The 25,730-nt window shown below is 44.3% G+C and overlaps 2 protein-coding genes across 4 annotated transcripts in view; one reads left to right on the forward strand and one right to left on the reverse strand.

The window, feature by feature from the left end:
* Positions 1-11,970, forward strand: part of LRRN4 (leucine rich repeat neuronal 4) — a 13,770-nt gene extending 1,800 nt beyond the window's left edge. The window contains exons 3-6 of the mRNA XM_011941052.1: positions 1-233; positions 1,400-1,604; positions 7,521-7,658; positions 10,283-11,970. Of these exons, the coding sequence (XP_011796442.1) occupies positions 1-233; positions 1,400-1,604; positions 7,521-7,658; positions 10,283-11,504 (1,798 nt within the window). The 3' untranslated portion in view covers positions 11,505-11,970. The remainder of the gene's footprint in view (positions 234-1,399; positions 1,605-7,520; positions 7,659-10,282) is intronic.
* An 802-nt stretch (positions 11,971-12,772) lies between these two features.
* The window catches only part of CRLS1 (cardiolipin synthase 1), a 34,366-nt gene continuing 21,408 nt past the window's right edge, over positions 12,773-25,730 (reverse strand). For 2 of the 3 annotated variants that reach the window (XM_011941010.1, XM_011941011.1), the window contains exons 4-7: positions 21,309-21,394; positions 20,618-20,686; positions 18,175-18,266; positions 14,485-15,449 (exon numbers count right to left, since the gene is read on the reverse strand). In XM_011941010.1, the coding sequence (XP_011796400.1) occupies positions 15,365-15,449; positions 18,175-18,266; positions 20,618-20,686; positions 21,309-21,394 (332 nt within the window). In that variant the 3' untranslated portion in view covers positions 14,485-15,364. Of the gene's footprint in view, positions 15,450-18,174; positions 18,267-20,617; positions 20,687-21,308; positions 21,395-25,730 lie in introns of all 3 variants that reach the window. The other variant, XM_011941009.1, reaches the window with a different exon arrangement.

Here is a 25,730-nt window from a genome sequence, read left to right on the forward strand (position 1 = left end):
CGGTCCCGCACTGAGCAGCCTCCGCACCCTGCGGCTCGCCGGGAATCCGCTGCAGGCGCTACAGCCCCGGGCCTTCGCCTGCTTCCCCGCGCTGCAGCTCCTCAACCTCTCCGGCACCGCGCTAGGTCGCGGCGCACAGCGGGGCATCGCCGAGGCGGCGTTCGCTGGAGAGGATGGCGCGCCCCTGGCCACGCTCGAAGTCCTGGATCTCAGCGGCACGTTCCTCGAGCGGGGTGAGTCCGAGCGCCCCGCGTTTTCAGCAGACCTGAGCGCAGAGCCAGGCTGCGCGTGCGCTCCTGAGGGCAGGGCTGCATTCTTCCCCGAGGGGTGACCCAGGTGCCCAGCTCGCAGCTGGGTTCAAAAAAACACCAGCTACATTTTTCGAGCAAGCGGGCCCAGTTTGAAGCGCCACACAGGAGTCACTTTCTTGAACCCTAAGAGATGGAAACTGTTACCATCTCCGTTTTACATATGAGGGAACCAAAGCACAGAAAGGTGAAACTTGGTCACACATTAAGCAAATCTGAACTCAGGCATTCTGGGTCCAGAGCCCAAACCTTTAACCACTCTGTTCTACTGCTTCCCAGCATGACTGGATAAGTGTTTGTGGAATGGGGAAGTGAGTGCATGCTTTGGGGCTGATGAATGGAAAAACTGAGCCGCAAACATGCAGTTAGCTGAAGCGACTGAGGCTTCCAGGATGAATTCACTGATTTCTCTACCTGGTTGGGCAAAATTGTTTCTGTGAATGTTGAATCACCCAAACAAGCCACAGGAGAGTGGCGAGGATAACCGGTCTCCTGTTCCTGGTGTTCTTTGATTCACAAGGTTGGTTTTACTATTTTTTAAAAAACACTTCACGTGTCTACAACCACCTGTTTCATCAAAGACACAGAGAAAAAACAGCTAGAATGGGGAATACCGAGGGGAAGGGGCACGTTCTCCATGTATTGGGAGAGCCACAAAATTAGGTTTCTGGGACCGCCTCACCTTAATTCCACTCCACAGAAGTTCCCCACTCCTGACAGACATCAGAGCAAAGTCTGCTTATTTTTTGTGTGGACTTTAATGAGAAGGTGAGGCAGCAACAGACTTGGAGACAGTGTCCTGGGTTCAAGCCTTGTCTCTGCCCCTTTCCAGCTATGTGGCCTTAGGCCAATCAACCCCCTCTCTGCCCTTGGCCAACTCAGATTGGAAGAAAGGAAAGACTGGTTATCCCTGAGCACCCTTCCAGCTGAAATGACCACAATTCTGAGATTCCCAGAGCTGCTAACTGTGCCCATGCTCAGCAATGACCTTCACCATTCACCTTACCACTCTCGTTCTTTCCTTCATGCCGGGCTGGCCTCCTGGGTTTGTGCGTTCTGGAGTGGTGGGCAGTTTCCCTCCTGTGTTTCAGTTGAGTCAGGGTGGATCAGAGACCTGCCGAAGCTCACATCCCTCTACCTGAGGAAGATGCCTCGGCTGATGACCCTGGAGGGGGACATTTTCAAGATGACTCCCAACCTGCAGCAGCTGGACTGTCAGGACTCCCCAGCACTTGCTTCTGTCGCCACACACATCTTTCAAGACACTCCACATCTACAGGTCCTTCTGTTCCAGAAGTAAGTGCTTCTGAGACACATCTTAATCACATGACTGATTTTTGCCCATTACGCTATGTTGAATTTTATAGAACAAACCAGACTATAATTTTTCTTCCACTGCTCTTCCGAGTCCTCTCTGGGGCTTCGTTTTCCCCCACCCTTTGGGTGATATCTTGGGTGGGTCCCAGATAGTCCACCCACCCATCTAACCTTGCAACTCAGTGTGGTTCGGAGTAGTATTAGAATGCCAAACTCCTATGCCTTTAAAGTTTATTTTAAGCCCGCACTTAGAAATGTACAGTGGGAAGAGGTGAGGAGGACCTCAGGTCTACTCTCTGTCTGGATCTGCTTTCTTCCCCACATGTCATGCAAGTTCAGTCCCTTCCAGAATCTGAGTGGGTCTGGGGATGAAAGTATTGATATTGTTAGAAAATCCCTTGGAAGTCTAGGGATTTAGTTAGTCCTGTTTTACTCAATGCAGTCACTAAAGATGGAATTATTCTTCTAAAAGGATGAACAACTTTTCAAAGCAAAGACAGAACTATTCACTCATTCTTTCCTTTATTCAATAAATAGCTATTGAGCACACAATGTTGTGAGGGGAAATGCTTTATATCTCTGGCTCAGACTCCTTTGAGCTCGATAAAAACCCAAGAACTGGGTAAAGTGCCAGGATACAAATATCAAGTAGTTTCTTTATCTGTAAAATAGAGCTATGACAATAAAACCTCGCTTTGGGGTTTTTCATGAGAAAAAAGCATATAGTTTATGTAGACCACTTAGCTCAGTGCCTGGCTTATGGTATTTGTCCTCTAAAATTAGTGAAGATGATGGTGGTGGTGATAATGGAGATGCTGATGGTGATGACAGTGATGGTGATGGTGTTGATGCTGATTGATATCAGTGATGGGGATGACATTGGTAGTGATGGTGATGGTGATGATGATGGGTGATGGTGCTAACAATAATGGTGAGGATAGTGATGATTGTATAATAAAACAGTGGTGGTGAGACCAGGCACGATGGCTCATGCCTATAACCCCAGCACGTTGGGAGGCCGAGGTGGGTAGATCACCTGAGGTCAGGAGTTCGAGACCAGCCTGGCCAACATGGTGAAACCCCATCTCTACTAAAAGAAATAAAAAATTAGCGCGTGTGCTAATTTTGTGGTGTGGTGGCACGTGCCTGTAGTCCCAGCTACTTGGGAGGCTGAGGCAGGATAATTGCTTGAACCTGGGAAGTGGAGGTTGCAGTGAGCTGAGATTGAACCATTGCACTCCAGCCTGGGCAACAAGAGTGAAACTCTGTCTCAAAAACAAAACAAAAAAATAGTGGTGGTGAGAACACTGACAGTGACAATGGTGATGTGATAGTGGTGGCGATATTAATAAAGATATTGATATTGATGGTCATGATGACTTTGGTGATGATGACATTGACAACATGGCCACTGCTTTCAGGGAGCTCACAGTTCAGTACAGGCAGTAGATATCTGCCATTTATCATAACACTTCATGATCCATAGCAGAGATACACACCATGTGCTGTGTTATAAGGCAGGTGGGGGTAATGATCCATCAGACTGGATCAGAGAGGCTTCTACAGGAATAGCATAATCGGTCCATATCTCAAAAGGCGAGTCCAAGCTCACTGGGTGAATGTCAGAAGAGAAAAGCCATCCAGGCCCAAGAAGAGCAAGTGTCCCAGGTTCAGAAGCGATGACCACTTCCTCTCATCCCTCTACTTGTCAATTCACCGCAATCTGATCACCCACATCAGCTGCCAAGTCAGTGGACACATCTGTCTGTGGAGCCTATTGTTTATTTCCTCCCTCTTGATGTTTTCTGTCTCTTTGGCCGCAGGATGTTGCCCTGGTGCTTCTCCAGCCTTCCTGGCTAGGTCTTCTTAATGTCCTTACCTATTTCCATTTATAACTTTCTTGCAGGTCGTTTGTCACCCTATGCACTACTCCAGCACCATCCCCTTCCCTCAAGCCTAATGCGTCCTCCTCCATCTCTGTGCTGAGGATGCTTAGTTGAGTATCTCCAGCCAAGGGCATCTGATGAGCCCCAGAATTGTGTATCTAATTGCCTGCTGGATAGTAAAGATCTATGAGGCATCCAGGGGAAATGTTCCATAATAACAACACGAACCTCTTGTACTGTGCCAGGCATAGTTCTAAGCATATATTGAAGTATTTACTCTTGCAGCAATCCAGATAGGATTCAGTCATTATTCCCATTTCACAGATGAAAAAACTGAGACACAGAGATGTTAAATAACTTTCCCCAGTTCACAGACCTAGTAAATCGCAGAATCAGAATTTGAGCCCAGGCAGTTTGGCTCCACATCTGATACCCTAAACACAATGCTGCATCAGACCCAAGTTTGGAGGAGGAGTGTCTGAGCCAGAGGTATAAATTTGGGAGTATAAAGATGATATTTGAAGCCAAAGGAATTCATGAGATCACCAGAGAGACAGTATAGAGAGATGACGGCCCAGAACTGAGCCTTGAAGAACCCCAACTTTTAACATCGGGATGAAGAAGAACCAGGAAAGGAGACCAAGAAGGTATGACCAGTGAAGTAGCAGAAAAACCAGAAGAATGTGATCTCCTGGAGGTCAAGAGAAGAAAGTGCTTAAGGAGGGAGGGAGTGGTTGGCAAAACCATCAGGAGCCCTAGTCAGCTGAGAATGGGTTGACCACAGGATTTGGCAAAATGTGGGACATCGGCATTCCCTTAGGACATTCATTCCTAAGAGAGCCAGGTGAAAGGGGTGGAAGAGTCATTGCAGGAGTCAAGTCCCCAGAACTCGTTTCATTTCCATCCCCAGCAGCTCCTGTGACAGCCCCCTTCCCTTTGACCCTTTAGGACAACTCTAGATCAAGTCCTCTTCATCTCCCATCTTCCTTACTGCCTTCCGATAGATGTTTCCATCTTCAGAGGCCCCATTTTAGAGCAGGGAAGTTTTATTTTCATTTATATTATGGACCCTTTTGACAGTCTGGTGAAGCCTGTGGGTCCACTTTTTTTTATTATTTATTTATTTATTTATTTATTTTTGAGATGCAGTCTTTCTTTGTTGCCAGGCTGGAGTGCAGTGCCGCAATCTCGGCTCACTGCAACCTCTGCCTCCTGGGTTCAAGTGATTCTCCTGCCTCAGCCTCCCAAGTAGTTGGGATTACAGGTACGCACCACCACACCCAGCTATTTTTTTGTTTGTTTTGTATTTTTAGTAGAGACGGGGTTTCACCATGTTGGTCAGGATGGTCTCGATCTCCTGACCTCGTGATCCACCTGCCTCAGCCTCCCGAAGTATTGGGATTACAGGCGTGAGCCACTGCTTCCATCCATGGTCCACTCTTATCAGAAGAGTGGTGTGTGTCTGTGTGTGTGTGTGTGTGAGTGTGTGTGTGTCTTCTTCTTTAACACCTTAAGTGACAAAATCTACCAGTAAGTCTAATAACTTTCATAATTTTAATGATTGTAAATGACATGGAACTACTGGAAAGTGACATGGAAATATCTGCAATTTCTATTAGCAATTCTCCAATAGAAATGATTTAGGAGAGCAAATGGAGACTTCTTCCACACGAGAGCCCTGTCAGAAGCAAAGAATACCCAAATGTGACATGGATCAGGAACCAGCCAGGCTCTCCTTCCTCAGCATGTAGGTGGCATTGGGTGGCAGAAAGAACCACCAAAGCAAATTATACCTTTTCCCCTAAGAATAATTTTCTTAACATGTAGAACATGTAACATGCTGTCTACCTCACTAAGTTGTCATAATGATGTTAATGAGACAATGTAGGTAAAGGACTCAGAGGTGTTACTCAAAAAATAATGTAATCCTCTTCCTTTCCCACTTCAAGGAAAAAGAAGAGGATTTCCTTTCCACAAAAAAAAAAAAAAAAATACTGATTGAACTCTGATTCTAAGATTTCCATTCCAGCTGTGTAAAATCTGCAAAAAACAAGCATACACGCATATATACATATATATACTTGTATATGCAGGTATGGCTTAAGTTTTAATGTAAATGGCACATACATAAATCTGGTGTTCCAGAGGTGACTGTCACTTTCCCACTGGCCAAAAGTGATAGAGCAGATCTGGGTGACATGTCCTTCCTTTCCCAGAACAACAGCATCTTCTCCAGAGTAGTAGAAGGCAGGTTCCCAGGCAGATTGAGGAAAGCCAGCCTTTGGTCACAAGAGACTTGAAGGCAAAATGCAGCTCCCATTGCCCATGATGAATTATTACTGAGTACATGTAAAGGAGTCAAAATCTGGGAGGTCCAGGAGACTCAGGGAGTTGAGAAAGTCAAGGCCAAACACTCTGTGAGACTCTGGGTAAGAAAGAGAAGGGAGGCAGGAGCAGATCTGCCATTGCTAGGTGTGGTAGACTCTATGCAAAAATGGCCTCAGTAATTCCCCCATCCCTATAGGCACAACTCTTTGCAACATGATTGCAGCTCCTCCTATATATATATATATATTTTTAAATTTAAATTGTTTAGAGTCAAGGCCTAGTTCTGCTCCCCAGGTTGGAGTACAGTGGCACAATCATGGCTCACTGTAACTTCCAATTCATGGGCTCAAGCGATCCTCCCATCTCAACCTCCCAAGTGGCTGGGACCACAGGTGTACTCCACCATACCTGGCTAATTGTTAGTTTTTTTTTTTTGTGGAGTCAGGGTCTTGCTATATTGTCCAGGCTAATCTGAAACTCCTGGCCTCGAGTGATCCTCCCATCTTGGCATCCCAAAGGGCTAGGATTACAGTCATGAGCCATCACACCAGGCCTCATATTTCAAGGAGTCTGTTGCTCCATCTCTTGAACCTGGGCTTGGCCTTGTGATTTGCTTGGGCCAGTGGGACATTAGCAAATGTGGTGTAAGAAGCTAGAAAGCAATTGAGCACTGAGACCCGCCCTCTCCTGCTGTTGGGGATCCCGCCACTACCGTGTGGATAAGCCCAGGCTAGCCTCCTGGGTGATGACAGACACACAGAGAGCAGTCCCAGCACACCCGGTTGAGCCTTACACATGAGGCCATCCCAGATCATCTGGCCCCAGCTGAGCTAATCCAGACCACAAGAAACACTGAGCTAACCCACAGAATCATGCCAAAGAATAAATATTTATTGTTTTAAGTTACTAAGTTTGGGGGTTATTCTCTACTTATCAAGAGTTCACTGATGCACTTAAATGAGGCATCTTCCAAAGGACTGGCATTGAGTGTCACCGGCCATAGTGCAATAACACTGGTCCATAATAACAATATCTGCTTGTATGTAGAGATTTGCATTTACAAACACTTTTATCATCATGCACTCCTTTTTGTTTCTGTTTGTTTGTTTTGTTTTATTTTTTGAGACAGGGTCTCACTCTCCTACCTATCCTGGAGGGTAGTGGTATGATCTTGGCTCACCGCAACCTCTGCCTCCCAGGCTCAAGTGATTCTCCTGCCTCAGCCTCCCGAGTAGCTGGGATTATAGGTCCACCACAACTGCCCGACTAATTTTTGTATTTGTAGTACAGACAGAGTTTCACCATGTTGGCCAGGCTGGTCTCGAACTCCTAACCTCAAATAATCCACCTGCCTCGGCCTCCCAAAGTGCTGGGATTACAGGTGCGAGCCACCGTGCCCAGCCAACACACACTCTTTTTGATACAACCATCGTCATGGGAATATTGTCCCCAGTTGATATGAAGTATAGTATTTCCTGTTAGGTTGGTATCTCTGTTTTACAACAGAGGACAAAAAATGAAGTTCAAGGTCATTAAGAGTTTTGCCCAAAGCAGTATTCTCCAACCCCTATCAGAATGCTTCTGATACCATGGGCATTGTTCTGACACCATGCCTCTTTGGGAATATCTTTGATCCAATTGTAAAAACCTGACTTAATTAATTTTTTGGTGTGTATTTCAGCTGCAACTTGAGTTCCTTCCCTCCTTGGACCCTGGATTCCTCCCAGGTCCTATTGATCAACCTCTTTGGCAACCCTCTCACTTGTAGCTGTGACTTGTCTTGGCTCCTCATGGATGCAAAGAGAACTGTCCTAAGCAGGTAACACATTTACAAAGCAGATGGCTGAGGGGTGAGGCTCAGCCTTCAGGAGCTGAAGTTCTCCAGCTTACATCTTGCTCACGTGACTGTGCTTGGCACTTTGGCCACGTTGGGCTGGGCAGCCTTCCCCATGTAGTCACACTCAGGGATCCAGGTGATGGAAGCTACCTCCATTCCAGCCAGCCAGAAGGGGCAAAGAACATGGAGGAGCAGATATGGGAGGTTTTTAGTGAGCCAGGCTGGGAGGTGATACTCCTCACTTCCACTCACATTCATTGGCCAGGAGCCACACCTACCTGCAAGGGAGGCTGGGAAATGTGGTCTGGTTTATCTGCTAGGTTCTACTGAATCTGCAAGATGGAACCTAGCCTCCTGCTCCTGGGTTATCCAGTCCTAGGCCCATGAGCTTACAGAGCTCTCCTGGGAAATTCCTATGAAGGCTATTGGCTAGAAGAGCTGTTTTTGCAGTGGGGAGCCACATTTAGGCTGGCCACCAGGAGACAGTGGGAGCTGGGGGGCTGGGAACACCCCCAGTCCCGAGCACTTTCAAAACCATTTCCACCAGATAAACACTACACCTTGGGAGGCAACCCTCCATCACCACCATTCTGCAGGATTCTTTCTGTTTATTTGGAGACAGGGTCTTGCTCTTTTGTCCAGGCTGGAGTGCAGTGGTGTGATCATGTCTCACTCATTACAGCCTCAACCTCCTGGGCTCAGCGACCATCCTACCTCAGCTTCTAGAGTAGCTGGGACCCCAGGTGCAAGCCACCACACCAGGCGAATTTTTTTAAATCTTTTTGTAGAGATGGAGTCTTATCATGTTACCCAGGTTGGTCTCAAACTCCTGGACTCAAGGGATCCTCCCATCTGGGCCTCCCAAAGAGTTGGGATTACAGGCATGAACCACCACACCCAGCCAATATTCTTTTCTCATCTCCCACCTAAGCTCAGCTGTGAAGTGGGGCTCAGTCTGCCCCCCAACCCCACATTCCCTCCAAAGAAAAGCACTTAGGCCCTTTGCAGTCGAGGGTCTCATCACGGTATTAATGATGAAGCTGAGAGTACAGGCTCTGAAGCCAGAGAGTCCAGCTTCATCCTACTTACTACTATTTTATTATTTTGTTTTAGAGACAAGGTCTTGCACTATAACCCAAGCTGGAGTGCAGTGGCATGATCACGGCTCACTGCAGCCTCAGACTCCTGGGCTCAAGCAATCTTCCTGCCTCACCCTCCCAAATAGCTGGGACCACAGCCATGCACCACCATACCTGGCTAAATTTTTTGTTTGTTTGTTTTGTTTTGTTTGTTTTGGTAGAGACGAGGTCTCACTATGTTGACCAGGCTGGTCTCCAACTCCTGGCCTCAAGTGATCCTCCTACCTGGGCCTCCCAAAGTGCTGGGACTCCACGCATGAGCCACTGTACCTGGCCTACTTACTACTGTTGATTTGAGCTGAGTTATTTCATCTCTCTGAGTTGCTTCAGCCTCTACCTTCTCATCTGTAAAATGGGGTAATAGAGTCTACTGCATAAGTAGTGCAGACTAAATTAGTTGACACAGTAGAGTGTGAAGAATAGCCCCTAGCACGTGGGAAGCACTCAGAAATGGTAGCTAGTATGAGTACTTTTTTCTTTTTTTTGAGACAGTCTCCCTCTGTTGCCGAGGCTGGAGTACAGTGGCACAATCTCTGCTCACTGCAATCTCCACCTCCCAAGTTCAAGCAATTCTCCTGCCTCAGCCTCCGGAGTAGCTGGGACTACAGACACCCGCCACCATGCCCAGCTAATTTTTGTAGTTTTAGTAGAGACAGAGTTTCACCTTGTTAGCCAGGATGGTCTCGATCTCCTGACCTTGTGATCCGCCCGCCTCAGCCTCTCAAAGTGCTGAGATTAGAAGCCTGAGCCACCACGCTGGCCCGAATATGTTTTTGTTGTTTTTGTTGTTGTTGTTATAGACGGAGTCTCACTCTGTCACCCAGGCTGGAGTGCAGTGGTGTGATCTTGGCTCACTGCAAGCTCTGCCTCCCGGGTTCACGCCATTCTCCTGCCTCAGCCTCCAGAGTAGCTGGGACTACAGGTGCCCACCACCACCCTTGGCTAATTTTTTGTATTTTTAGTAGAGATGGGGTTTCACCCTGTTAGCCAGGATAGTCTCGGGCTCCTGACCTCGTGATCTGCCTGCCTCGGCCTCCCAAAGTGCTGGGATTACAGGCGTGAGCCACTGCGCCCGGCCGACTATGGTTTTTATTACTAGTGCTCTCTTGCCAGGAAGCAGACAGGTGAGAACAAAATGGCAAACGACACTCAGAGAATCTGGACTCCTTCTCACAGTGCTTGCCCTGGGGTAAGCTCTGCCATTGCTAGCTATGGTGTCTTGGCCAATTAGTTCCTCCTTCTAAATTTCTGTTTGCTTCTCTGCCCAATGGGAGTGAGGACAGGAGCTTCCTCCAAAGGTTTCCCCAGAATCAATTAGGTGATGTGTGTGGCGTGTGTGCCCTGGGTGCCTGGCAGAGATGCGTTGATGGGCTTGGCAGGGGGTGACATTGGCAGTGAGGATTCAAAGCTCTGCTCAGAAGTGTCCCTGAAGCCAGACGTCTTCTAACTGATTGGCCTCCCCTCCAGGGCAGCAGACACTGTGTGCGCACCAGCTGCGGGATCCAGCGGCCCCTTCACAGCCTCCCTGTCACTCTCCCAGCTGCCTGGAGTGTGCCAGTCCGACCAAAGCAATACTCTCCGAGCTTCACACCCACCCGGCTTCAACCACTCCACCTACGCACAGGGTCCCACCGTGGCGCCCAGTGCAACCCCTGCCACCCAGCCTGAGGGAGACCAGCAGAGTGTCTCCAAGGCCCCTAACGTGGGTTCCCACACGACAGCTGCATGGCCACACAGCGATGCACAGGAGGGGACTGCCTCTTCCACGACCAACTCTGTAGCAGGTCACAGCAACTCCAGCGTTTTCCCCAGGGCTGCCAGCGCCACCGTGTACCAGCACAGAGGAGAACATGCCCCCGGGCTTGTCGTTGAGCCTAGTATCTCAGCTGCCTCCACCCCACTGGTGAGCAAGCTCCTGGGCCCCTTCCCTACCTCGTGGAACCGCATAAGCTCGCCTCAGCCCAGCCAGAGGACACACACCACACCCCAAGCCCCCGACCCGAGTCCTTCTGAGGGCGGGATTCCAGTCTTGCTGCTGGACGACTACAGTGAGGAGGAGGAGGAGGGGAGGAAGGAGGAGGTGGGAATGCCTCACCAGGACGTCCCCTGTGATTACCATCCCTGCAAGCACCTACAGACCCCGTGCGCTGAGCTGCAGAGGCGGTCGCGGTGCCGTTGCCCCGGCCTCAGCGGGGAAGACACCGTCCCAGACCCGCCCAGGCTGCAGGGGGTGACGGAGACCACGGACACGTCGGCGCTGGTCCACTGGTGTGCCCCCAACTCGGTAGTCCACGGATACCAGATCCGCTACTCTGCGGAGGGCTGGGCGGGGAACCAGTCGGTGGTGGGGGTCATCTACGCCACGGCCCGGCAGCACCCTCTGTACGGGCTGTCGCCGGGCACCACCTACCGCGTGTGCGTGCTGGCGGCCAACAGGGCAGGTCTGAGCCAGCCGCGGTCCTCAGGCTGGAGGAGCCCGTGCGCCGCCTTCGCCACCAAGCCCAGCTTCGCGCTCCGGCTCTCCGGGCTGTGTGCAGCCAGCGGCCTGCTGCTCGCCAGCACCTTGGTGCTGTGTGCGTGTCTCTGCAGGCGGGGCCAGACGCTACGCCTGCAGCGCTGCGACACGCACCTAGTGGCCTGCAAAAACCCGGCCTTTGATTACCCGCTGGAGCTCCAGACCGTCAGTTAGCCCAGCTTCTGGGCAAACACCTCTAACCGAACTGGATCTGAGCGCAGAAAGGTACAGGTCAAAAACGACCCCATCCGCTCCTAGGGTTTCTAATTCCCGTGAAGCCAGGATGCCTTGGGCACACATGGAACTTGCCACACTGAGTGTCTCAGTCCAAGGAACAACTGCCCTCCCTTCCTTCTACTTTACTCTCTGTTCCCAGAAACCTGATGGTCAATGCCAGATCGCTCCCCACTGCCACCAGGCCTTCCTGTGTGTTGTTTCGTTTGGGGTTTTCAGCAGTCAGTGCCCTTCTATCCAGTAGAATAGTGTATGGAAGTAGGAAGGGATGAAACAGGGAAATTGCATAACCCAGCCTCTTTGACCGTTAGAAATAACATCCTCAGGTCTTTCCAGCGGAAGCTCCTTCATGGTCAAGCTGTGAGGCATGATGAGCTCTGTTATTCAAGAAGTCAGTTCCAGTGGATTTCCAGTTCCAATTCCTGAGAACCGGGGTTAGGGGGAGAGCTAATTAATGGTTGCTTCGTAAGGGCTTCTGGGTTTATTAGTTCCATTTCAGGACATGACAAGAAAATACACTTCCAGCTTTACAGCTAAAACCAGTTGTCTGGGAACATCTGTCAAACACAGGGAAAAGCTGTCCTTTTAAGTTAGTCTGTACTGTATTTCACCTAAGACTAAGTGGACAAATGAATTATAAATTCATTTTTTAGGAAGCATAATAAACTTTGAAAATCTTTTTTCTTAATTAGAGGGAAGAAATGAGCTAAAGAGAACCCAAGACTCTAGCTAGAAGCCCAAGTGTTTCTCTGCCCTAATTGCATCAAACAATGCCTTAAAATCTGTGTCTTCATGTGGGAGGCATCTACTCTGTCCTCTACTTTTTCACTTTTATGCAAACTCAGGGGAAACTCAGGGGAAAAAAATGATTCTATGAAATTATAATTAGAGCCATATTTCTAGATTTTAATTTTCAACATTAGCATTTACTAATTTCCTGCAGCTGCGGTAACAAGTTAGTAAAACTGGCTTAAAAGAACAGAAATTTGTTTTCCTACAGTTCAGGTCAGAAATCCCAAATCAAATTATCAGTGGGGTTGGTTCTTCTTGCAGGCTCCAAGGGAGTTGTTCCATCTCCTCTCCCAGCTTTGGATGGTTGGCAGCAATCCTCAGTATTCCTTAGCTTGCAGACATCATTCCAATCTATCCCTCCATCATCTCACGGCATTCTCTGTCTCTCTCTTCACATTTCCTTTTTTTTTTTAACAAAAAAAACCTAGTTATTGCGTTAAGGCCCACTGTAATCCAGTATGACCTAATTCTAACTTGATTGCATCTAAAAAGACCCTATTTCCAAATAAGGTCACATGTACAGTACTGGGGGTTTGAACGTGAGCATATCTTCCTTGGAAGATGCAATTCAACCCACAAGAGCATTTACTTCTACTGTAAGAAGAAAACAAATCAAGTTTAAATCCCATGTATCTTTTGTTTCCAAACCATGCTGCTGAAACTAAAACTGAATTGCACTATATATTTCTAGGTGTTTGAAGTTTTGAAAGAGCTTCCCAAAATTTTAAGGTAGATCCCTAGTTTCATCATAAATGTAACTAAGAGAATTGGACTAAATGATTTCAAAGATCTCCACCAGCTCCTGGTTAAAAACTGCAAAGCTATGATGTGTGTGCTTGTAAAAAATAAAAAAAAAAATACACACACACACACACACACACACAAAACTGCAAAGCACGGTTGGTGTGCACCTGTAATCCCAGCTACTCGGGAAGCTGAGGTGAAAGGGTCACTTGGGCTCAGGAATGAGGCCCCAACTAAAATGCATTGTTTAGTATAAAATCTAATTAGTATAAAATCCTCAGACGTGTACTTAAATGACACTAATGCTTTATTTTTAAGCTTACTGTCCAGGTTAAGCCTATTCTGTGAAGACACTGAAATGAATTTTTATCATGTTTTGAGTCTATAAACAAGTATGTACTCAGACATGTCTAAATACAATTCCAATGTTTTATAAACTGGCAGAATTGATGTGTTTTATAACAATTCAGTATCCAAAAGCCTGAGGAGACTTGGATCATTTTTCTAAGGGTTGAAGTGGAAAAAGTGTATTACCGAGAGCCAGATTGAGACCTTAATAATAAAAAGATTATGGGTTCAAGCCCTAAGTCACTCCAAATGGCATCAACATTAAACCATAAATAAGCATAACAAGGTGCAAAGTTCTAAATTTTCCCATAGCTACTTCAAGTCCTCCCTTTTTTAAACATTATTCTTATGTGGCTCACCCATTACTAATGCAGAGATTCACTCAGTGTGCCTCTTGGGTGGTTCAGCAGTGGGAAGTCCACCTTCAGCCTTACTACTCCTAACAATGAAGCTCTTCTCCAGAGAGCAAGAATAGCCAGCCACATGCTCCCTTCTCTGTCTTTTCAACCCCCTCCATCTGATTCAATGGTGTTGTTCCTGGCTGCAGGCTTCAGTATGCTCCAAGCCAAGCGCAGCTCAGCCGCCAGTCTGAGAACAAAGAAGCCAGGACCAGCAAGCCACAGAGGGACATGCTGGTGCAGAATGCCTGGCCAAGAGGCATGAGTTTTACTTACAGCCTCCCATTCTAATTTAATGCAGCTCAATAGGCTGAGAATGGATAATATCACTGCAGTATTCCGTAATAGGCTTGGATTAAAACCAGGGACAATGGGCAGCAATAGGCCTCTACTGTTAAGCAGCAACGACCGGTTACCCCTGGACTGTCTTCTTCTCCCACTCCCCATATCCCACATTCTCCTAAATATGATGTATTTGTAGCAAGACTCTTTTAAAATCAGATGGTCAGACTAATTATTTTTACAATGTAAGTGTAAGTGACGTACATGAATGGACTTTGTGAATTGGAAAACTTACGTAGCGGCAGAGAATAAGTATGTTATATGGAACAACCCGAGTTGAAGGTACAATTTTTTTCCCAGCTCTTTTATTCCTTTAACTTCTTAACAAAAGAAGAGTCTCCAAAGTTTAAAAAACCTTTGAAAAATACACAGCTTGATATTATTTACATAATATATGAATCCAGGTTCCAATATCAAACAAACATTGCTATGTCAGAAACACAGTGGAAGGCAGGAATGCAACTCACTGCCTTTTAGACGCAAAGACTAATAGACACGTTCTCGTATCTCAACTATCTTTGTTACCTGTTATCCTCATACATAAATTATTAGGCACCTGAGAGGTTGGAAGACTACCGAAAATGAACTTCATACCTTCTATTCTGTTTGATTATTATCTTAAAAACTTACTGCATTTTAAATCTCTTTTATAACTTTACTTCATCTACAACTAACTTCACTTTCATTATCCCAAATGATCAGGTATTAACTACATGAACTGTTAATGTATACACAGACCTAAAAATCAAACAAAAATGTATTGCCCAGTTGTGTAGGATATATATTTGAACCCCACGACATTTCCTAGTGCTTTGTGAGCAATCCAAATTTCACTTAAAAGAGGTGTCAACTCCGCCCATGCTCTGGACTATGTTTGTAGAAAACATATAAAAAAGACTGACAATAACTGATCTCTTATAAATTAATCAAGAAACCTAAGATTAAAAATTCTAAATTATAGTTTTATTTGTATTTAAAAATACATTGGAAATTCGGCATATTCCCATGATCAACCTTATTTTCAATGCACATTACTTAAATTTTGATGACATGGTTGGTTCTGACAAGTCCTTTTTCAAGCTGAACACCAAAATAGGGAAACTCCTGCAGATTTCCATGGGACCTGTTCCCATTGATGTATGCTGCTTCCTTACTAATGGTGACAGATGGCTTTCATCAGCCTTTTATCACCTGAACAGTCTTCCGACCATAATGATAGTAACTGTAAGCTGATGCAGCTGTGGTGAAAGCTGTAAAACACCTTTTATGGAAGAAAAGAAATAAAATTTAGTTGTCAAGTCTAAAAAACAGTCGCAATGGGAATCATAATGAATACACGCAAAAGATCTATTTAAAAAGCAAAAAGGCTGGGTGCAGTGGCTCACGCCTGTAATCCCAGCGCTTTGGGAGGCCAAGGCGAACGGATCACGAGGTCAGGAGATAAGAGACCATCCTGGCTAACATGGTGAAACCCCATCTCTACTAAAAAAATACAAAAAATTAGCTGGGCGTGGTGGAGGGCGCCTCTAGTCTCAGTTACACGGGAGGCTGAGGCAGGAGAATGGCATGAACCGGGAGGCGGAGCCTGCAGTCAGCCAAGATGTGCCACTGCACTGCAGCCTGGGCAACAGAGCGAGACGCCGTCTAAAAAAAAAAAAAAGTAAAAAGGGCTCTGTGGTGTAATTTTTCTTAACTACAAGAGTCTAAATACACTGCTTTTCTTTAAGACTTCATTTTAATTAGTAACGTCAAACAAAATTATTCTAGGTAATGAGCCCTACAAATAAATACTACTAGCTACTGTCATTTTTTACTCAGGCATCCTCCAGGTGTCTTACATTCTCATTTTATTCTTAAAACAAACTCATCCTCCAGAAGGGGGAAATGGAAGACCCGGGGAACCTGCTCAGGGCTTATCAAAGAACTATGTTTGAGCCTGACGTGGTTTCAACTCTAAAGCCCACATGCTCTTTCCACTGCTCCATGCTGCTCAGGGTACCAGACTCTATTTCCTGTAGCTTTTGAGAATTCTAAAGTTATCTGAGTAATTTTAAATAAATTTCAGCTTTCTTTACCAAATTACCCTTAACTGGATTCTCCTTGAAATGACATCAACTGACACCCATGGCATGCTGAATGCCCACAGCTAGGAGATTACTTTTTAGTGTACCCACGCACTTCTGCTTTTATTAGGTGAGGCAGAATCAAGATTCCCTTTTGTTGGATCTTGAATCTGTTCATGCCACTTTGATATACTAAATTCATAAACCAATGAAATATATGTGTTAGAAAAATTGCTATTTCTAGCTGGACGCAGAGGCTCATGACTATAATCCTACTACTTTGGGAGGCTGAGGCAGGAGGATTGCTTGAAGCCAAGAGTTTGAGACCAGCTTGGGCAACATAGTGAGACCCTGTTTCTACAAAAAATAATAATATAAAAAATTAGTGTCTGGGTGCAGTGGCTCACACCTGTAATCCTAGCACTTTGAGGCCGAGGCAGGTGGATCAATTGAGGCCAGGAGTCTGAGACCGGCCTGACCAACATGGTGAAATCCTGCCTCTACTATATAAAAATTGGCCAGGTATGGTGGTGGGTGCCTGTAATCCCAGCTACTCAGGAAGTTGAGGCAGGAGAATGACTTGAACCTGTGAGGTAGAGGTTGCAGTGAGCTGAGATCAGGCCATTGCACTCCAGCCTGGGCAACAGAGCGAGAACCCGTCTCAAAAAAAAAGAAAAAAAAATTAATTAAATTAAAAAAACCCAAAATAGCTAGGTGTGGTGGCATATGCCTGTAATCCCAGTTACTCAGGAGGCTGAAGTGGGAGGATCGCTTGAGGCCAGGAATTCAAGGTTACTGTTAGCTATGATCATGCCATTGCACTATAGCCTGGGTGACAGAGCAAGACCCTGTCTCCAAAAAAAAAAAAAATTTTTTTTTAAATTGCTGTTTCTGAAAACTACATTTGATGCTTTACAAAAGACTCAATAAAGGTGACTTGATTAAAAAAAAAAATACTGTCTCTGTTTTCACGGGTTCGTAGGGAAAAAAAGTACTGTCAAAATAAATAGGCAAGATAATTGTGAAAAGACTAGGGAAAAAATCTAAACAGTTCTTAAACTGCTTTGTAAATGTTTTAAGTTCTTGCATCACCTTAAAGAAGTAAACAATGAAAATCAGAGAGGTTGTATTATGGATGTAGTTTATCCAAGAAAGAAAAAACTCCCACTGATGGACCTACACTCAAAAAGTCTTCATCCTATATCAGAAGGTATAAGATGAATTGGGATAAATGTACACTTAAATATTTTAAATTAAAAAGTTTAGAGTAGTTGTCATTTTTTAAAAGCTTGCCTGGCTTAACTGACTGTGATTAGCCACCACTTTCTGGTCCGGACTGTACCAAGCAAGATAATTTTAATTCGAGTTAAAATTGTGCCAAAATATAATACTCCTATATCAATGTGACATATTTTGAACTCTGAAAGCATGAATTTGACACACTTTTAAGATGATAAATAAGCAATTAGTATAATAAAATTCAAACTCCTTTCTCCAGTTTTCCCTCCTACAAGACCCCTTTCAGCAGGCTGGACTCAGCTTCCTGCCCTCGCTCCAGCTTAGGCCCTGTCTTTCACTAGTCGCCTCCTCTCAGTCTCTCCCTACCCACAATCCACCTGTACTTCATGCATCAAACACCACCTCCTCCCTGAAACTGTCCCTCTTATTCCTATGAAGTTATCTCTTCCTCCAAAACCTTAACACATTATCAGTACCTTTTATCCCTTTTAATTTGTATGAAAACTAACTTCTACATCTCATACTTGGCAGGAAGCGTCCTAACAATGGTATCAATCACAAAATATAGCCACAGCTTTATCCAGTCAGTGCTCAATAAATGCTGTAAGAACAAGGTCATTCTAGGGCTATCACAATACATCATTCTGTTGACATTCTAAGACAGTGATTCTAAATTTAGCTTACCACAGTATCTGAAGATAAATGCTGTCAGCATAGTTGAAAACTGGAGCTGCCAAAGAAGCTGCCACCAAGATTAACTGGACTGCTGTGTTTACCTAAATAAAAAAAGAAAAAGTTCTAAGTGAATAGTGCTAACTGGATCCTATTTCAAGCGTTCAAGACAAAAGCACAGCCCATCACGCTATAACATGACATACCCTCAGCATGCTTGCGGTTCATCTACACTACCCCTGCCCAAGAAGCTGGCATTCACAGGTGAGCACACACAAAAGGGTCAACCTCACCAACTGACCCAACTGTCTGCACAGCTGCCCTTAAGAGTGAGAGTAATGACAACTGTCAGAAAATACCACTACCTTGAATTCCCACAGCAACTCAAAAATGTTACAAAATTATTTGCCATTTTTCCAACTGCCCATTAAAATAGAATATGAAAATAACTAGGCTACCTCCTCATGGGTAAAAGAGTAAGGAGTTAGGTGACTTGCCTGCAGTCACAGCAGACAACAGAACCAAAGCTGGAACCTAGATTTCCTAGGGCCTTATCTGATGTTCCCTTCTTGCCTACCTGTCAAACCTTGTGAGGTTAGAAAATTAAAATGCACTCATCTCAGGACAGATGCAGTGGTTCATGCCTGCAATCCCAACACTTTTGGAGGCTGAGGCAGAAGGACTACTTGAGCCCAGGAGTTCAAGACCAGCTAGTTAAAAACCAGTCAAGCATGGTGGCGTGCACCTGTACTCTCAGCTACTTGGGAGGCTGATGTGGGAGGATATTTTGAGCCTGGGAAGTCAAGGCTGCAGTGAACTATGCTTGCACCACTGCGCTCAAGGCTGGGCGGACACAGCAAGACCCTATTTCAAAGAAAAACACTCATCTCCATAAAAGAGCCTCTCTAAAGGAGGCAAGGAGTAGGCTTCCCTACACTAAAAGACAGCGCTGGGGAGAAAAGAAAAGAGAACAAGAATCACACTGGACACTCCTCTATCGTCATGAGAAGCACCCCATGGAAGAGTCTGTAAAGTATGAAAAAGGGAGTGAAGCAGACAAGCACCTCTGTTCTATCACCTGTTCTCCAGCCGAATGACACTTCATTTTAAAAAACAAATAATAGCCGGGCACACTGGTTCACGCCTGTAATCCCAGCACTTTGGGAGGCCGAGGTGGGTGGATCACCTGAGGTCAGGAATTTGAGACCAGCCTGCCCAATATGGTGAAACCCCAACTCTACTAAAGAATACAAAAACATTAGCTGGGCGTGGTGGTGCACGCCTGTAATCGCAGCTACTTGGGAGACTGAGGCAGGGGAATTGCTTGAACCCGGGAGGTGGAGACTGCAGTGAGCCGAGATTGCATCACTGCCTCCAGCCTGGGCAACAAGAGCAAAAAATCCATCTTAAAAATAAAATAAAATAAAATAAAAAATAAATAAATTTTATCTGAAGGACTTCCTATAAGTATAAGGGTTTAAGGCACTTGTCCCTGTACCTCTTTAAGCCACTTTCCATGTAGTACTACACTCAAATTGCCATACAATATAAACACAAGTCACTTGAAGCCAAACAAACAAACAAAAAACAACAACAAAAAAACCCAAACCCTATGCATGTAGGTAAAAGTCCACCCCTGCGAGTTCTGTATAAAAGCCACCACCCTTCTCTCCCAAAAAGGATGGGCATTCTTAACCTGTTAAATCCTTGACATTAAAGATGGGACAAAAGAATGAACTCAGAAAACTTATCAAAACTACTAGAAAAACAAATATGGTTTGAGAGGCATTAACAGTATCCTTTTTGTGTGCAGACTGGCATATACTTACTGTCCTGAATGCTCAGGAAAACAGAATGGACAACTAAGAGCAGCAGCTCTTTATCAGTGAACAAAACTTTTTCCTACTTTCCTATGCCTTTCCACTTAACTGTCAATCCTGAAAATGAACGGCCATTTGGTGTTTTCACCACAGGGAGGAAGGGAGTGAAACCACAAGGGACTCTTCATAATCTGTGAAACTCAATCAAGAAGCAATTACAGCCAAGCTTGGTGGCTCATTCCTGTAATCCCAATAATTTGGGAGCCCAAGGCAGGAGGACCACTTGAAGCCAGGAGTTCCATACCAGCCTGGGCAACAAAGTAAGACCTTGTCTCAAAAGAAAAAAAAAGGAACAATTACATTTCAATTCCCTTTCCCTGAACAGTGGCCCAATTACCTCATTCAGAGCTTAAACTCTCAGACCACCAACTCAAGGCACAACATGTAAAGGATGATCCAAAAAACATGGAGGACAAAAGAACTGGGTTAAAGTTGCCTGCCTAACGCCACTCTCTAGCCTCTATACTCTATGCATTTAAATTTTTCTCATTTTCAGCTGTTCTTGACCGAGGTTTATATCCCATATAATAAAAATTTACAAAGGGATAACTTAAAAGCACATTGCATTCTCTTACCTTGCTGATGAATGTTGGTTTTAACCTAGCTGTGGCATAGCAAGGATTGAAATACTTGGCAAGTGTTCGCTGGCAGAGGACCAAAAAAGATAAAGTAATTAATTTATTGTTTAAAATAGACATTTTTATTTAAAATAGACATTTTGTTATTACAGTCAGGTAACAACATAATTTTATAAATCATACATTCAATATATACTGAAAACTGAGTTTTAAAAAATTTATAGATTTCTCAATTGCTGTAAAATTCAAACACAATACCTATAAAGTTGCTTTATAAAATTTTTCTAAACTCAAAATTCCCTTATTCACTATTTTTTTTGAATTAAAAAATAAAATGAACAAAATACTGCTCTACTTTCAGTAGACTGGGAGCCAAAAGAGGTTAACTGCCACACGTGTGTGCTCAAATATTTATAGAGCTCATGAATAAATATGCAAACAAATCGTTCCATGTTCATACAACTGTGATTTTTAAAACCAATTCTAGACTATCCATGGTAGAGGTTACACAATATGTCTCGGACCTATGTGAACCACCTTTAAAGAATTTGCTTCTAGGGATATGGGCTGGCTAGTCTGGGTTTCACGTGCCATCAATTGAAAAGAGGTTGACTTTAAAAAATGTCTTTTTGTTTTTTCCTTAAATCATATACAATGCTAAAAGAATACTTTTTGGAAACAAACTCACTGGTGTTGGAAGAGTTCGGTATCTGACATAAAAAACAGCAGCAATCAACATTACATCTCTCGAAATGATCATATAAGTAAGCGGAACTGAAAATCAAACATAAAATAATTTTAACTGGGATTCTGAAAATTACTAACATGTATTATGAATATAACAACATGTCATTCAGCCTTACCACAAACTGCTGTTTTCACAAATAGTTTTATAATGAACACCTATTGATGGTTTAGGGTTCCCTATAGCAAACTACTGATTTTTATATTCTTCTTTAACCCGCCCTCAAAACAAAGTGAAGTACAGACTATAGCTTTGAAGTCTGTATCTGCGTTTCAGTATGCCAATCTTCTCATCTGATTATGCTTTTTTCTTGCATGTTTTTAAGCTATTGGTCTGAAGTTGTCAGCATCAGCTCTACTCAGCACTCTCTCCTCTTTTGCTACTTCTTAGCTCTGTACATTTGAAAAAAAGATCACCATACTCAGAATTACATGGAAAGAGATGATAAAGGGGTGGCGAAGGATGTGGGAGGCCTCAAACTCTTCTGGAATCTCAGGAGCTTTGATTGCTTGTTCTGCATTTTAGACTATTCCCTGAAGAGTAAAATTTGCTGTTATGTGCAACTAGTAGAGAAACAGAATTTTTTTTGTTTTTGTTTTTTTTTTTTGACAGGGCCTTGCTTTGTTGCCTAGGCTGGAGTGCAGTGGCACGGTAATGACTCACTGCAGCCTTGACCTCCTGGGCTCAAGGCAATCCTCTCACCTCACCCTCCCAAGTAGCTGGGAACACAAGTACATGCCACCATGCCTAATTTTTTTTTTTTTTTTTTTTTTTTTGGTAGAGAAGGGATTTCACCATGTTATCCCAGCTGGTCTAAAACTCCTGAGTTCAAGCGATCTGCACGCCTCAGCCACCCAAAATGCAAGGATTACATGCATGAGCCACCGTGCCCAGCCTGAAATATTTTATACTTATCCAGTCAGTTCCTCCCCCAGGGATTGCTGTTTTTCTCCTTGCCCATTCAATGAATTCAACTTGTCAACAGTTCCGTCATCATTCCTCAGATTTTACACTATGGCCCCAGAGCCATAGCCAATAGAAGGATATTTTCAAACAAATACCTAAGGAACTCCTATTTCCTTATTGAATGGGAATGAGATGGCAAAGAACTTGCTTCACATTATATCCTTCTGCACCACAGAAAGTTTTTAACTGTGAATATATCTTTTATAAGAAAAAAATTATTATTATTATTTATTTTATTTTATTTTTTGAGATGGAGTCTCGCTCTGTCACCCAGGCTGGAGTGCAGTGGCCGGATCTCAGCTCACTGCAAGCTCCGCCTCCCGGGTTTATGCCATTCTCCTGCCTCAGCCTCCCGAGTAGCTGGGACTACAGGCGCCCACCACCTCGCCCGGCTAGTTTTTTGTATTTTTTAGTAGAGACGGGGTTTCACCATGTTATCCAGGATGGTCTCGATCTCCTGACCTCGTGATCCGCCCGTCTCGGCCTCCCAAAGTGCTGGGATTACAGGCTTGAGCCACTGCGCCCGGCCAAAAATTATTATTTTTAAAAAGGGGGGAAAAAAAACCCCTGAGTTCACTCGGTTCAAACACTATTCAAACTATTTCAAATAAATAAAGATAAAAATAAAAAGGATCATGAATATCCCTTCTGCAATACTTTCAAACAAATCTTTTATGAATTATTGGAGGCTGTACTTAATGGTCCTCTCCAGTTTTGACATTCAACTGGCTCTGCAATTTGAAGAAAATCTCTAATTAATTACAGATTTAAAACTTAAATCTCTGCTGGTTATAGCTATGATGTAAGTGCTGATCCTTGGCTGAGTCCTTGATGGATAACACTATTCCAAAGAAAAAGTGCTTATCCAGTCAAGTCATAGCATTTGGAGCAAACAAGATATGGCTATATGAGCCAAGTATGAAAACAGGAAGTCGTAATTTTTAGGAACATTTTTGTACCTGTAAAACAAACTTTTCTGTAGCAATCATTAGCTGGAAAAATCTAACAACAATCATACTTTTAAAATGCAGCAAACCTGTGCGGTGGCTCACGCCTGTAATCCCAGCACTTTGGGAGGCCGAGGCAGGCAGATCACATGAGATCAGGAGTTCGAGACCAACCTGACCAACATGGAGAAACCCTATCTCTACTAAAAATACACAATTAGCCAGGCGTGGTGGCGCATGCCTGTAATCCCAGTTACTCAGGAGTCTGAGGCAGGAGAATCACTTGAACCCAGGAGGCGGAGGGTGCAGCGAGCCAAGATCGCGCCACTGCACTCCAGCCTGGGCAACAAGAGCGAAACTCCATCTCAAAAAAAAAAGAAAAAACACAAAAAGCAGCAAATCCATGCAAATTAAAATCTATGTATGCATGGAAGAACATGCAAGCTTGCATTCAACCAGGAATGTAGGCCTATGGAATTCAGACTATGCTTGGGGCAGCGCATTAGGTTCCAACCCAACAGTGTGACCTAACAATTAGCATATCTGGACTCAGTTTACCATCTGTAACCATCTGGTAGGGGAAAGAGCTATTAAAAAAAAATAAAAAAAAAAACCAAGGGTTCCCCAAACTGACTGCCCATCCAAAAGTCACCTTGAGAGAGTTCAGTAAAAGCCCAGATGAAAGCTCTCTTCCGGGTGAAAGCTCTCCTCTGGGTGACTCCTATGCACAGCAAGGCTAGAACATTTCTGCACCAGATGGTCTCGAAGGCCTCAGCCAACTGAAAGACACGGGCTCCTACTGTAGTTAAAAAATTTTATCCTATTTCCTGGCTTTCCCTCTTGGCCTCCTCTTCTCTTCTACAGTTAAAACAGCTTTCATTTTGCCTACTAGAGTAAGAAAGTGATGGGTAGGACAGTGTAAAATGTGTCAAGGATTTCTCCAGGTTTTTTCTCCCTACTTGCTAACTCTGAAACACAGGTAATATTGGCAACAATATTTCCAGTGTCTGTAAGTAAAATGTTATTAGAACACATTCTATACTCACTAATTCAAATATTTTCTGTGGCTGCTTTCACACTACAACAGCAGAGCTGAGCAGCTGTGACAGAGGTCACACAGCCCACAAAGCCAGACATCATGGTCAAGTTTTATTAGCATTAAAGGGAAATATTTCATAAAATCGTTTACATATTAAAAATGGTTAACATCTACACCATAGGTTTTTACAGTGAAAACAGTAAATTTAACAGAATATTCTAGAAATTGACTTAAGCCAGAAATAATAATTTAACATATGGTAAACCAGAAACTATATAATAATACAAAAATGTGGCAGAACAAATACACACAGACCTAAGTTCAGTGGACATAAATCTAAGTAGAAATTAACTTGGATTTGCCTTCCACTCTCTAATCAACATATAAGCCAAAGAATTTGTTTTCATCCTTCTCCCCCTCCCAAAAAAGACCAAAAAGAATAGCAGAATGATTTATTATTCTAGCAAAAAAGGAAAGCAAAAAGTTTCTTGGTCTCCAATCCTGCAGAAGATATTTCTTACTCTTAGAGAAACAAAGGTATTAAAATGAAGGTAGATGTGACTTTTAAAAAATGCAGCATAAAAGTAGGAACATGCAAGACTGCATATATGCATCATTCTACTTTCCAAAACGCTCCTAAAATGACAGTAAAGAAATGAAAGGATATAAAAACACAAGGAGAATGAGTAGAGGAGACAGATTTCAAAGTTTTAACCAAGCTTATTAGTAATAAGGTGGGAAGAGCTGAAACCTAAGTTCTTCAGAAAGCAATTCCCACGAGAAGCAACTCCACAAGAGAAACTCAAGAAGTCCATATAAAGAGCAGTCAGATCCCTGCCCCAAGCCTTCTCTAACACCTTACTGCTAGGGCTGTGGCTCCCGGTGGCTAAGAGTGATTTTTACATTTTTTAATGGTTGGGGGGAAAAAAGGCAGAAGACCAGTATTTCAAGACACATAAAAATGCTATGAAATTCAATTTCCAGGCTGGGCGGGGTGGCTCACGCCTATAATCCTAGCACTTTGGGAGGCTGAGACAGGCGGATCACTTGAGGCCAAGAGTTTAAGACCAGCCTGGCCAGCGTGGCAAAACTCCATCTCTACTAAAAACACAAAAATTAGCTGGGCCTCGTGGTGCATGCCTGTAATCCCAGCTACTCAGGAGGTTGAAGCATGAGAATCACTTCTTGAAAGTGACTGGGAGGCAGAGGTTGTAGTGAGCCAAGATTGTGCCACTGCATTCCAGCCTAAGTGATAGAGCGAGACCCTGTCTAAAAAACAAACAAAAAACAAAAACAAACAAAAAAACAGGCATGGTGGCCCATGTAATCCCAGCACTTTGGGAGGCCGAGGCAGGTGAATCACCTGAGGTCAGGAGTTCGAGACCAGCCTGGTCAACATGGTAAAACCCCCCA

This window comes from Colobus angolensis, unplaced genomic scaffold (assembly GCF_000951035.1).
Source record: "Colobus angolensis palliatus isolate OR3802 unplaced genomic scaffold, Cang.pa_1.0 Scaffold197, whole genome shotgun sequence".
NCBI classification, from domain to species: Eukaryota; Metazoa; Chordata; class Mammalia; order Primates; family Cercopithecidae; genus Colobus; species Colobus angolensis.